Source organism: Sinocyclocheilus grahami, unplaced genomic scaffold, assembly GCF_001515645.1.
Source record: "Sinocyclocheilus grahami isolate Dianchi unplaced genomic scaffold, SAMN03320097.WGS_v1.1 scaffold465.1, whole genome shotgun sequence".
NCBI classification, from domain to species: domain Eukaryota; kingdom Metazoa; phylum Chordata; class Actinopteri; order Cypriniformes; family Cyprinidae; genus Sinocyclocheilus; species Sinocyclocheilus grahami.
Window position 1 is genome coordinate 1,931,717 of NW_015505644.1, and position 12,897 is coordinate 1,944,613.

Here is a 12,897-nt window from a genome sequence, read left to right on the forward strand (position 1 = left end):
GTCCTAATTTAGTGCTTTTTGTGTTCGAAATGTTAACAAAAAGTAGGACAATATTGATGAACATACGTAATATCATGACTAGGGATGTAACGACTCACTCAACTCACGATTCGATTCACGATTTTGATTTCACGATTCGATTCGATTCACGGTTATTATTATTTTTTTTTTACAAAATGAGATTTAAGACAAATTATAAATTAAAGGGGTCATATGATGCGATTTAAAGTTTTGAAAATCGATTTTCGATTGGTGCATAAAGAAGATCTGTAAAGTTGCAAAGACTAAAGTCTCAAATCCAAAGAGATATTCTTTATAAAAGTTAAGAGTCAGCCACGCCTACCTAAAACAGCTCGTTCTAACACGCCCCCACATATCTACGTCACTATTTGGAAATATTAGCATAATGCCGCCCAAATGTGCTCGCAAAGAAAGAAGGAGTGGTTTCAGGAACATCAGTCGTGTTGATGCAGCATGTCAGGAAGACGCTGTGAGTTTCAGTGCGAAAGCACTTTATTTGGCCTTCCGGAAGTAGATGCGATTAGGAATCATTGGTTAAAATGTATTTACAACAGAACAGCACAACCCAGATGTTCGAATTTGTGCAACGCATTTTATGGACGACAGTTTTTTTTAACCTAGAAGAGTACAAGGCTGGCTGTGCACAAAGGCTATTTCTAAAAAAAAAGAGGGTCAATTCCGACTTTGCTATGACAATCTGGCGCTTCTGAATCAGCGACTGTAAGTATGTTTTGTTATTAGTTTAAGTATTTGCTATTGACTGATCAAATGCGGAGTTTTGCGCAGCGCAGAGTAATGCGCCGTGTGTGTGTGTGTCACTCTGTTGCCCTTTCGGGCTTGAACTGATGGTAAAACTAATGACATTATTAACTGTCTTGATATTTACTTTGAAAGCTGAAACGATTATGGTAAGGGACGTTACATTTCCAACGCGTGCTTGAGGTGTTCGGCCAATCACAATGCACTGGGTCAGCTGGCCAATCAGAGCAGACTGCGCTTGTCGGAAGGAGGGACTTTGTTGAAAACGACATGTTTGAGAGAGGCAGGGCATAGAGGACCTACAATAATGTACAGTATTTGAAAAATAATGTGTTTTTTGAACATTAAAGCATGTCAACATATTCTGTTACACCAAATACACAAAATAAAAATCTTTAAAATAGCATCATATGACCCCTTTAAATGTGTCCTTTTATTATTGCTTGGACAAAATACTGTACGTTTCTTTGTGAAATTTAAATATAACACCATAATAATATACTAATATAGCACTTGCATATTATTGCTCTTTTGTTGGTTTTGATTGCTTCTGTTGTCCTCATTTGTTAGTCGCTTTGGATAAAAGCATTTGCTAAACACCAAAATTTAAATATAATGTAAATGTAAATAACAAAACTAAACTAAATTGAAATTTTAAAACAAGCCACAAATCAAATAAATAACACAAATAAAATAAATCTCTTCATATAAACAAACTAAGGCTTTGTCTGTGGTCTTTCCATTTAAAATGAGGCAACCACTGCATTTTAATCATGATCCAAACATGCAACATGAGCAGTTTTTAAATCTAAATTGGATTGTATAATTTCGAAATTTGAAGCAAAAACAGAATGGTTTGACTTCAGTTTTGTGAAACTGTGCATAAAAAATATCTGCATGAAACAGAAACAGCAGACGAGCGGAACGAGACGCAGATGCACTCTCTGCCAGCAGGTGGCGCTTAAAGCGTTTCCTGGTTTCCGCTGTAAACAAAGCAGCGCTGCACTTATGAACTTTAATATGCATTATACAGAGGCAAGAGGAAAAGAAAAAATACCATCTAAACTTTTACAATCATATAAACTCTTACCCCTAATTGAATCGCGATTTGTTCTCAACCGATTTAAATCGTCACATATTTACATTGATTTTCAACCGGCTCGCGGTTAATCGTTACATCCCTAATCATGACAAACATTAAAATAAGGAAGCACTGAATTTGATAGTGGCATGAGAAACATCGCAAAATTTTTGGTGTGGGTTGGTCACTTCAACATTTCACTTCAATTAAAACAAGATTAAAAATGGGGAAAATAAGAAATCTGAAAGCGAAACATTTACACATACAATATAGTGATATTATAAACCAGCATATTGGCACCACTGGTTAATTATTGTGCATATTAACCTATGGCTTAACGTTATTACACAAGTTATTAAAGATTAATAGGTGTTGCAGAAACACAGCAAAACGTGGTTTGCATTTGACTTAATGACTTAAAACTAGAACGGGTTGTTTGGGAGGTAGATCAAACAACAAATGGCAAGCCAGAATCCAAAACAAACAATTAATTTGGTTTACATGTAAATGTGAAAACAGAATATGTAAGAGCTATATGTTTATGTTGCATATTTGTAACCAGACCTGTCAGTTATATGAGATGTTTAAGGTATTTTCCATATTTTATATACATAAAGCTACTATTATGAGCTTGTTTTACCTGCAGTAAGCTGTGCAACAGTAAGCCTTATCATAAACTGCCTACAATTGATTGCTAAATCTAAAATTCTACAGATATATTTGGTTGTACTGATTGACTGAAATGTTGACTTCATTATTTGAGACAAAACACAACATGAAACGTATACATTTGGTAAAATCGAACACAAGTTCAACTCGAAGCATAAATAAAAACAAAACCAAAAGCAACTATTTGGTTTGACAAATAGCATTTTCAAATATTTGGATTCTCTACTTTTAAGCTTTCGCTATTTTTGGCCATGACTACAGACCCTGGATGTGCACTAGTGCAATGAGAGTATAGCTCAAAGAGAAGGGGTGGGCAAACCAAGTGCTAGTATTGCATACGGTTTCACAGGAGCGTGAAACGAAAAGGGAGAGCTGTGAATAGCTGGCTGGTGAGGTTGCCGGGCAGGGAGAGATGTAATTGGTTATCTCACACTTTGGGACATGTGCAGTGGAGTCAGCATCTCCTCAAAGATGGCTCCTTTCACATTTGAACCACGCAGGTTGGCTTCCTGTAGATCGCAGCCTGAGAGATCGCAGTTCTGCACACATATGAAAGAAAACATTTGTGGCATTCTTTTCAGTGTTATAATATGAGGAATGTGGCTACATACCACAAAATCAACACTGTTGACTCACCTCGAGATCTGTGCCGGCTAATGTAGCACCACGCAGGTTACAGTTCTTTAGCTTAGCATTTTTCAGCGTCGCCACACGCAGGTTTATACCAGTCATCTGACTGCCCTCCATGTCAACTCCTTTCAGATTAGCCCCTAAAGCACACAGTGAATACACTAATTAACCAAACGCAAACACAAAACATGATAATGCAACATAATGTGGCATCAGTGTCATTTTCATTAGCAATGACTAGTGTTGTCACAAAACCAAAATGTCAGTAGTTTGTACCAATTTCCATACCACAGCAAAAACTCTTGTAATACTTTAAAACATATACACTATATGGACAAAAGAATTGGGACACCCACTTCTATTGAATAGGTTTGACTACTTTAGTACTTAACATGAGTACAAATCTTAATGTTTAAGCATATAATGCTATTCTAGGGAATTGTGTGCTTCTAATTTTATAGCAACAGTTTGGACAGGACCCTTTTTCTATTCTAACATGACAATGCATCTGTGTATAAGGCAAGGTTCAAAAAGACATGATTGATTCAGTCAGTGTGAAAGAACTTGACTGGTCTGCAGAAAGCAAAGTCCTAATCCCAGCTGAACACCGCAGGTGTGAATTTAAATGCAGACCAAAAACTAATCACCAAACACCAATAACTTGTACATATACTATATGGACCCTTCCTAATTGCACCCCCCCTTCTTTAGAACAGAAAAGGGCACTTCCAAAACTGTGGCAACAAAGATGGAAACATAATTCATGCCTTTAAAAATTGTATTTCCATCTCTGTTGCAACTGTCTAAAATGACTGCACCCATATGTACAAGTACCCATTGGTGTTTGGTGATGAGTTTTTGGTTCCTGGAGAGTGTTCTTCAATCATCCACCACTGTTGTCCTCCATGGATGTCCAGGCCTTTTTTTATGTTGCTGAGCTCACTAGTGTGCTCTTTTTTTCTAAGAATGTACCAAACTGTTGATTTGGCCACTCCTCATTATTCCTGCTATCTCTCTGATGGATTTGTTTTGATTTTGAAGCCTAACAGCTGTCTGTTTCACTTGTATGAAGAGATCCTTTGACCGCATGATGTGGGTTCACAGCAACAGCTTCCAAATGCAAATGGCACACTTAAAATCAACTCCAGACCTTTTACTTGCTTCGTTGATGTAGAAATAACGAAGGAATAGCCCACACCTGTCCATGAAACAGCTTTTGAGTCAATTGTCCAATTACTTATGGTTCCTTGAAAAAGGTAAGGTAAGGTAAGGTAAGGTAAGGTATCATGATATCGCGGTCTGATGGCAAAATGGTCTCGATATTATCGTGGTCACAAGACGATATGAAACGATAGGTCTACTGGGCAAAAAGAGTAGTTTTTAAATGAATTTAAACTTCTTATTCAAGCATAAAAAGTCTTTAAATTTGTGTTTTGGGCCGTTATGCTTTGACACAGTATCTGTCAAACGAACTAAAACCAAAAGCACAATATAGATTAATCCTTAATCCTAATCAAGTCTGTTTTCGCTGCGTGTTTCAAAGCGAAATGCGCACATTGTTGAAGCAATCAGCTCGTGATCCGGTGTTTTCCGAACCTCAGTTTCATAAACAAGGCTGTTTTCGGAGAGAATCGTAAAGCTGTATCTTTCTTTTATAAATTTGATAAAACTAAATAATTTTTGAAGATATGAAGGATGCAATACTATATTAACATGAGATTGGGTGAAACTGTGTGTGTTATGTCCCCTTTAAATATCACAATAAACATTGTATTGTAGACTTCATATCGCGATATTATCATATCACGAGATTTTGATATCGGTACATCCCTTAATATATATATATATATATATATATATATATATATATATACTGTTTTGCAAGAGTGTGGGGAGATTGACTTGATTACATAATTCGCGGTGCATCATGGGAGTGGGCGGAGCTAAAGAACTTGTTTGGCATGATTTACTCGCTATGTCTTTCTGATTGGTGGAATTTTCTTTACAGCATCATGGGTAATGTAGGTTTTAACAGGAATTCTGCTGTTAAATACAATTATTGAAAGCATAAGTTGATATAATGTGAACTGATGGCTTCAACAAAAGCATAGACCTTCGATTAACAACCTTTATCGGTCTTTAAACGTTTATCAGTTAAAAATCAATTTCCCTATTCAGAAAACAAATGCCATTGTTATCAGAACCCAACTGTTATACTCTATTGTGAAACAATTGGTGAGTGTGCAGAGTTCACGCTGAAAAAAACTGACTTAAAAGCCTCTGTCTGGCTACAATGCTAAATGCTGCAAAAGTGTTGAAAAAAAAGAAACTGTTGACGCTATTCACAGACCACTCACGCAACTACAGGAGTGTTTTACAGCAGCCGCCTCTCAGCCGTTACTGCATCAACTCTGAACTTGGTACTACCCATATTGCGGAAAGGCTGGTACTGATACGATTTGAAAATGTAAGTATCGACATGGTACCAGTACTTTTGACAACACTAGCAATGACTACTATGAAAGTGAAACTGAAAGTGAAAGTATATATATGTAATGTATATAATATATGTCATTTTATTTATGCAGCTAAACAATGGCTTCTGTGTGCAGTTTTACCCTCTAGATTGGCCTTGAGCCCAGAGGGATCCTCAAAGTTGCATCCTTTCAGTGACGCTCCCTCTGCATTAGAGCACAGCATCTTCACGCCCTGAAGATTAGCACCCTGGAGAACGGGCAAGAAAGCGAGAAAGCAAGGCTTTATATCAGTTCAAAGGGATTAAAACCAGAAGAAGAGATAAAAAAAAGTGATAAAAGTTTTGATCAGCTCACATCCAGGTTGGCTCCAGATAAGTCCGCTCTCTCCAGGTTTGAGCAGCACAGGTTTGCATAGGTGAGATTGCAGCGACTCAGATTTGCCATCTTAAAATTGATATAGCGCAAATCCAGCCGACAAAGGTCCGCTCCACTGAAATTAAGACCCTGAGAGGGAAAGAGGAAAAAAGACACCTTAATGCCAACATCAAACTGACTAAAACACTCGTCTGAACAATTCCAGAACAAATGCCTTCTACCTGACAGCGTAGCTCTGATTTGGTTGGAGTAGCCAGCAGAAACCGAACAAATTCTTTCCGTGAGAGTGGAGAGTGGTCTTCAGGTGGATGAGAATTCTGCATGCCATAGAAAAGAAAAGAAAAAAATTCAATGAATAATCATATGCATATAGAGAACCTTTCAAAAGCTTGGGGTCAGTAAGATGTTTTACTGTTGAAATAAATTATTAGTTTTACTCAGCAAGGACACATTAAATTCAACAAATGGAAGAGTAAAGACGTTTATATAATGTTACAAAAAAAATCATTTACTAATAAATGCTTCTTTTAAACTTTCTCTTCATCAAAGTTGTGTATCACGGTTTCCACAAAAATATTAAGCACAACTGTTTTCAACATTGATAATGATAAGAACCTCTTCTTGAGCATCAAATCAGCATATTAGAATGATTTCTAAAGGATCATGTGACACTGAAGACTGGAGTAATGATGCTGAAAATACAGCTTTACGTCACAGGAATAATTAACTTTTTATATATATATATAAAAAAACAACATTATTTTGAATGTTAATAATTCAGAATATTACTGTTTTTACTGTATTTTTTCATTAAATACATGTAGCCTTGGTGAGCATATCTTAAAAATCTTACTGACTCTAAACTTTTATATAACAAGAATCACTTTAACACTTCCGTTCTATTACCTTAACGGCGACTTCTAGCTGTTCAGCCATTTGCTCTATTCCAAAGAATCGAGCTTCTTCCAGTACTCCTATAAAACATAAAAAGCATTCCACTAGAACTATAAAATGAAACTGATTTGGGATATGGACACAAAAAGAAGTTTATTATTAATTATAATTAATTATTAGATCGTTTTTTTATGCTGTCTTTATCATATTAATATTGCTGTCACTTTATAAAAACAGTGCATTGTATTTCAGTGATTTACAGTACCAAGGTTAAACGTATTGCATTAATCTACACCCCGGGCTCGAGTGTACAGTATATATAACATCTAGTATTAAATTTATATCTAATAAGCTACATGGGATCTATCATTCGAAAATGCCTTTAGTAACATTCAGATGTCACTCACCGAGTAAGTTTATTCCTTCGTTGACAATGATCTGGCCGTGCCTCAGGTAATTCAGGATGGGCTCAAAGTACTCTGGGCTGCGATCAATGAGGTAAGCCCCTCGTTCATCCTGCTTATTACCCCATACGTCTGCAGATCAAGAAAGAACTCTGAACCTGTGCTACACACTGATTCACAACCTGATGAACTAGCAAAACAAACAATACCTAAATCAGTCAGTGAGTGAACATGAACTATATCTTACCCTTCTCTCTAAACATGTGTGCCAGCATGCTGTCAGGCTCCTTACTCACAAGAGTACTCCTTAATCAGATCAGACTTTATTAATGACATCTCAAAGACAGACCACTAAGCATCTGCAGACTAGTATTATTTTAGCATTATTTATATACTACTAAAATATGTATTATTAAAAATATATATATTTTAATTTTAGTAGGTTTATTATGTGCTTATTTGTATTTAGCTTGAATTATTAATTAAGTTTGAGTCTACTATTTCTATTTTATTTTCTATATATAATATACTTTTATTTTATATTATTTTACATTTATTTTATTTTCAGCTTTATTTCAATTAACAAAAAAAAAAATTATACTTTTACTGCTGTAAACACCAAAAATGCTAGTTTACTTTAAATATTGTTTTAAAATGAGTCAAATAAGTGAAGTCAAACGTTTACGTACACCTTGCAGAATCTGCAAAATGTTAATTATTTTACCAAAATAGGAGGGATCATACAAAATGCATGTTATTGTTTATTTAGTACTGACCTGACCTTCACATAAAAGATGTTTGCATATGTCCACAAGAGAAAATAATAGTTGAATTTATAAAAATGACCCCGTTTAAAAGTTTACATACACTTGATTCTTAACGCTGTATTGTTACCTGAATGATCCACAGCTGTGTTTTTTTGTTTAGTGATAGTTGTTCATGAGTCCCTTGTTTGTCCTGAACAGTTAAACTGCCTGCTGTTCTTCAGAAATATCTTATTCAGGTCAGGACCAAATAAACAATAACATGCATTTTGTATGATCCCTCTTGTTTGGGTAAAACAATTAACATTTTGTAGATTGTGCAAGGTGAATTTAAACTTTTGACTTCAACTGTATATACGCACATATATTATATTACGATCTATATATATATATATATATATATATATATTTTTTTTTTTATCTATATCAATGTGCCAAACTTGATTAGCAAATGATAAACTTGAGTTTATCAAAATTGCTGTTCACAATTTTGCAGATTTTACTATGGCTGAGACTTTTTCTTGCCTAAAAATACCATAACCATTTTTAAAGCACAGACTTTTAAGCCTCTTGCTTTATTTCCTCTCTCATAGTTTTACTTACAAAAATATGTATTAACAGTAGTTATAATAGATTAGAACTAGATTAATAAATTAGATACTTCAATGGATTTTAAGCCAATAAGACAGCGAACCCACGGTGCATGTTTACCTAGTGGTTGTGAAAAGCCGCCCACCAATATTCAGCGTCAGCCAATCAGTGTGCGATCCTGAGATGTCATCTGACGTTTTCCCATCACTCAGAGGGTCTAAAACACAAACACATTCATAGGTTTACACACTGAACTAGAAGTACATTTTTAGTTTCACGGAATAATGTAAATACATGATTATACTTTTATGGAAAGCGAATTGTTATGTGTTTGTGTTCCTTGGGAATCCCATGACCCTGGCGTGATCCAAGTGGCATAAAGTGGAAAACAAAATGATGTTAACTCACCGATGAAAGCGTCCCCTTCTGACACGTACAGCACATCATCATCTCTGTGGAATATATACACAATAACAGTCAGTTCATCCGGCATATTATCTCTCATTTGCCTGTCCCACTCAAGAATCGAGTACAAGTCTCACTGTAATCATAGAACTCAAAGCAGGTCAAACTGAGAATATTAATGTATTTCTCAATAATGTTCCCACCATTGTCTCTCCAAAATAACAAATAATTAAAAAAATATAAATGCAGCACACCTGATGAGGGCAATGTCATCTATGAGACCACCTTTCCAATTATATAGGTTACAAGCCCTGATTCCCAATTTATTGCTGGCGACTGTCAAAAGATCAGACAGAGTCCCATAAACAGCTACAACCTGCAAAAGAAACAAATGCACGATGATGCAATTAAAATTGTACCGTTTCCAATAATTGCAATATTTTTTTATTAGAATAATTATTGCAAGTTGTGTGAATGGTAATTGTGTCATTATTGAAGTTGTGTGCATAACGCAAAGTGAATAAAGCAATTAATATGTTTCACTATTATTGAGTATTTTATATATAATACATTTTTTTATTATAAAATACATCAGAATAAAAAATATATAATTTAAATTATTTGTCAATATACATTCATTGGCTTGCTACTTGCTGTTGGTAGTGTCAGTACAACACAGAAAATGCAATTGTGAGGTAAACAATAATGTTAAAATAACAGTAAAGCGAGCTCTTATGTGGCCTTACACATATCGTCAGGAGTAACATGATAACTTAATCTTTTAGAGTGGCACGCTATCTAATAGTTGTCTATATCTTAGGTAGAGTAATGGAAAGGTTTCATGCATTCACAGGACACCACTGTCCCCTCAACACTGACTGGAGTTGGGCAGGCTAAGCCTGCACTGCGTGTGTTCACTCACCTTGCCATTTCTGGAGGTTCCGTTGACAAAAAGCGTCACCCTTCGCATGCTTTGTTCACACTAATTAAACGTATCAACTGTACAAATATTAATAAATGAATATCTCGCTAACTTATCTACGTATTAAACTAATACCTACATAACGAGAGTAGGAAGAGCCAACCTAGCTACATTGTAGCGAGATGACAAAGCGGCTGTCCAATCAAAACGCGGATACTGTTGCCGACCTCGAAGATTGGCCAATCACAGGACGCGTTTCATAGACTGGGCCCGCGGTTCGGACCAATCGGACACAATTGTGGCGTTGGACTCTTTAATGAAAAACTTGCCTGGTGAGAACGGAATTTTGAGGCAAGGGAAATGATTACCTCAGTGACTGCGGGCTGCTGTAAGTCAAGCTACTCATTCATATAGCACTGCGGGTTCAAATGTGCAAGTCAAGCCTAAAATGAATCACAGATGTCTAATTCTGTCATTTATATTATTTAGAGTCTCTAAAAATATATACAAATTCAAAAGATCATTTTACTTTTGTGCAAATGGATTAAATTGGACTGCATTCGATGGTTTCAAATTATTAATGCATGTTGAGCCTTTTTTTCTGTACACTAGAGGGCAGGGTAAACACTTTTGGGTTAAAAAAAATCACATGACTCTTGATATTAATTATTAATAGCTCTAGTTTATGTATGGTGATTATTCTTATTCTTGTTATTATCCCCTTATGCTATTTATATATGTAATTGCATATAGATAATATGTATTTAAGTATACACACACCCACCATATGTATAAATAAACCACATGCAATCTAAGCCGGAAACTGTATGTTCAAGAACTAATAATGGAACCTTATGATGTCCTATATAGCTGTCTATTGTCTATGAAAATTAGACATATCTGCATAGCTGCTCACACTATTTGTTTACTTACATCTAATATATCTAATATGTCACATCTTAAATACAATGAAAAATATATATATATACTATATATATCCCAGTACCTCCATATCATCTTTTTTAAGTATTAAAAAAATCCCCATAAGCTAAAACTAATATCATTACTTGGACAACAGATTAGTTTTGTCCTCCTATCTGCAGCATTTAGAAAAAATAAAACAGGACACATGCAGATTGCGGAAGCATTGATAAATGCCATAAATAAACCACATGCAATCTAAGCCGGAAACTGTATGTTCAAGAACTAATAATGGAACCTTATGATGTCCTATATAGCTGTCTATTGTCTATGAAAATTAGTCATATCTGCATAGCTGCTCACACTATTTGTTTACTTACATCTAATATATCTAATATGTCACATCTTAAATACAATGAAAAATATATATATACTATATATATATATCCCAGGACCTCCATATCATCTTTTTTAAGTATTAAAAAAATCCCCATAAGCTAAAACTAATATCATTACTTGGACAACAGATTAGTTTTGTCCTCCTATCTGCAGCATTTAGAAAAACTAAAACAGGACACATGCAGATTGCGGAAGCATTGATAAATGGTGTTAAACAGTAAGGCAGCGAGTGATAATATCCTGCTTAGCTGACTGATTCTTACATGGTGGCCCCAGTCTTATCTTCTGTAAAAAGCCTGTCTCTTCCAGAATGTCCCGATATGTCTGTAACTGCCCACATGCTCTGCAAACACATGGGGCTGATAATCACTTCTCTTGCAAACTACTGTTGACAATGTCCTTCAGGTACAGGGAAGTTTCCAGTTCTCCCTTAAATTCCCGTTCAGGTTATTTGGGTTGGGTATATTTCCTCCTTGAAAATAAATTATATTAGGAGCCACTGAACACACACGGTATAGAGTGTTTTCTTTACAAAGATAATGTTATGGCCTATTTTATATTCAAACCCACTGCATGTAAGGTTCGTGCTCCTTAACTAGCCTTGCAAGACTTATTAGTTATGCTATCTGTAGGGCTGTTACCCAGACTACGTTTAGTCTGATATTGTTTGACTAAACATTTAATCAGTTAAAGCACAGCTGTGCCACAGTTCCATTTTGAGGTCTAAAATCATGAAAAATTTGTAGACATACACTAAATCCATTCTTTCTGTACCTTCATCTAAATATTAAGATGTGACAATGCACGTTAAAAGCCACATTATCTTCTGAACTGGACATGGAGCATAGCAGCAATACAATTTAGAACTTAGAAAGGATTTGAGAAAAATTGCAAAATATTTCAGGAGAGGTAATAGGTTTGTCCTCTATGAACAAATAATTAACGGCATTTTCGACTAAAAATATTCTCAGACTAAAGTGAATATAAAAATGGACATCCTCTATATTCAACATATTTTGTGGTTTTTCCTTATCTGCATCATTCCAGCTTGATTTTCTGTCAGATGGGATAAATCAATTCTAAACTTGAACTTAAATTCAATAATGCAGCTCTTAACCATTATTTCTAGCAAGGGCCGTGGGGTTTGTACCAATGGGCCCTGTTTTAAATCATGTAAATAGCACAAATAAATAAATAGAACAAAGATACAAATTAAACAATGTTTATGTTTTTTTTTTCAAGTTTGTAGGTGTTCAGTAGGTCTTTGCTGTATAAATTAAATATAGCTTAATTCTTGTTAAAAAATAAAAGTTATTCAATCAAGAGCATTGAGCGATTTTCTCTTTTATTTTCTTGGATTAACATTAAGGACACTGACAGCAGGGGTGCAGATGGGATTTTTTTTAACTGGGGGGGACCAAGCTGTCAGCAGTCAAATTTTTTCAGTCCAGAAAAATCACCAGCTCTGTCATGGACTATAGTATACGATCACTACGACTAAAAATATTCTCAGACTAAAGTGAATATAAAAATGGACATCCTCTATATTCAACATATTTTGTGGTTTTTCCTTATCTGCATCATT

At 35.2% G+C, this 12,897-nt stretch overlaps 1 protein-coding gene across 1 annotated transcript; it reads right to left on the minus strand.

Annotated features, from left to right (window-relative positions):
- Positions 1 to 1,945: 1,945 nt before the first annotated feature.
- On the minus strand, positions 1,946 to 10,169 carry LOC107553135 (BTB/POZ domain-containing protein KCTD9-like). Its single transcript, XM_016235255.1, has 12 exons — positions 9,993 to 10,169; positions 9,325 to 9,446; positions 9,074 to 9,117; positions 8,786 to 8,882; positions 7,558 to 7,616; positions 7,314 to 7,442; positions 6,919 to 6,986; positions 6,234 to 6,329; positions 5,992 to 6,141; positions 5,779 to 5,884; positions 3,167 to 3,300; positions 1,946 to 3,069 (listed from the first exon to the last, which is right to left on the minus strand). The coding sequence occupies exons 1-12, from the start codon at positions 10,038 to 10,040 to the stop codon at positions 2,953 to 2,955; spliced, it is 1,170 nt and encodes a 389-aa protein (XP_016090741.1). The 5' UTR covers positions 10,041 to 10,169; the 3' UTR covers positions 1,946 to 2,952.
- Between the last annotated feature and the right edge of the window lie 2,728 nt (positions 10,170 to 12,897).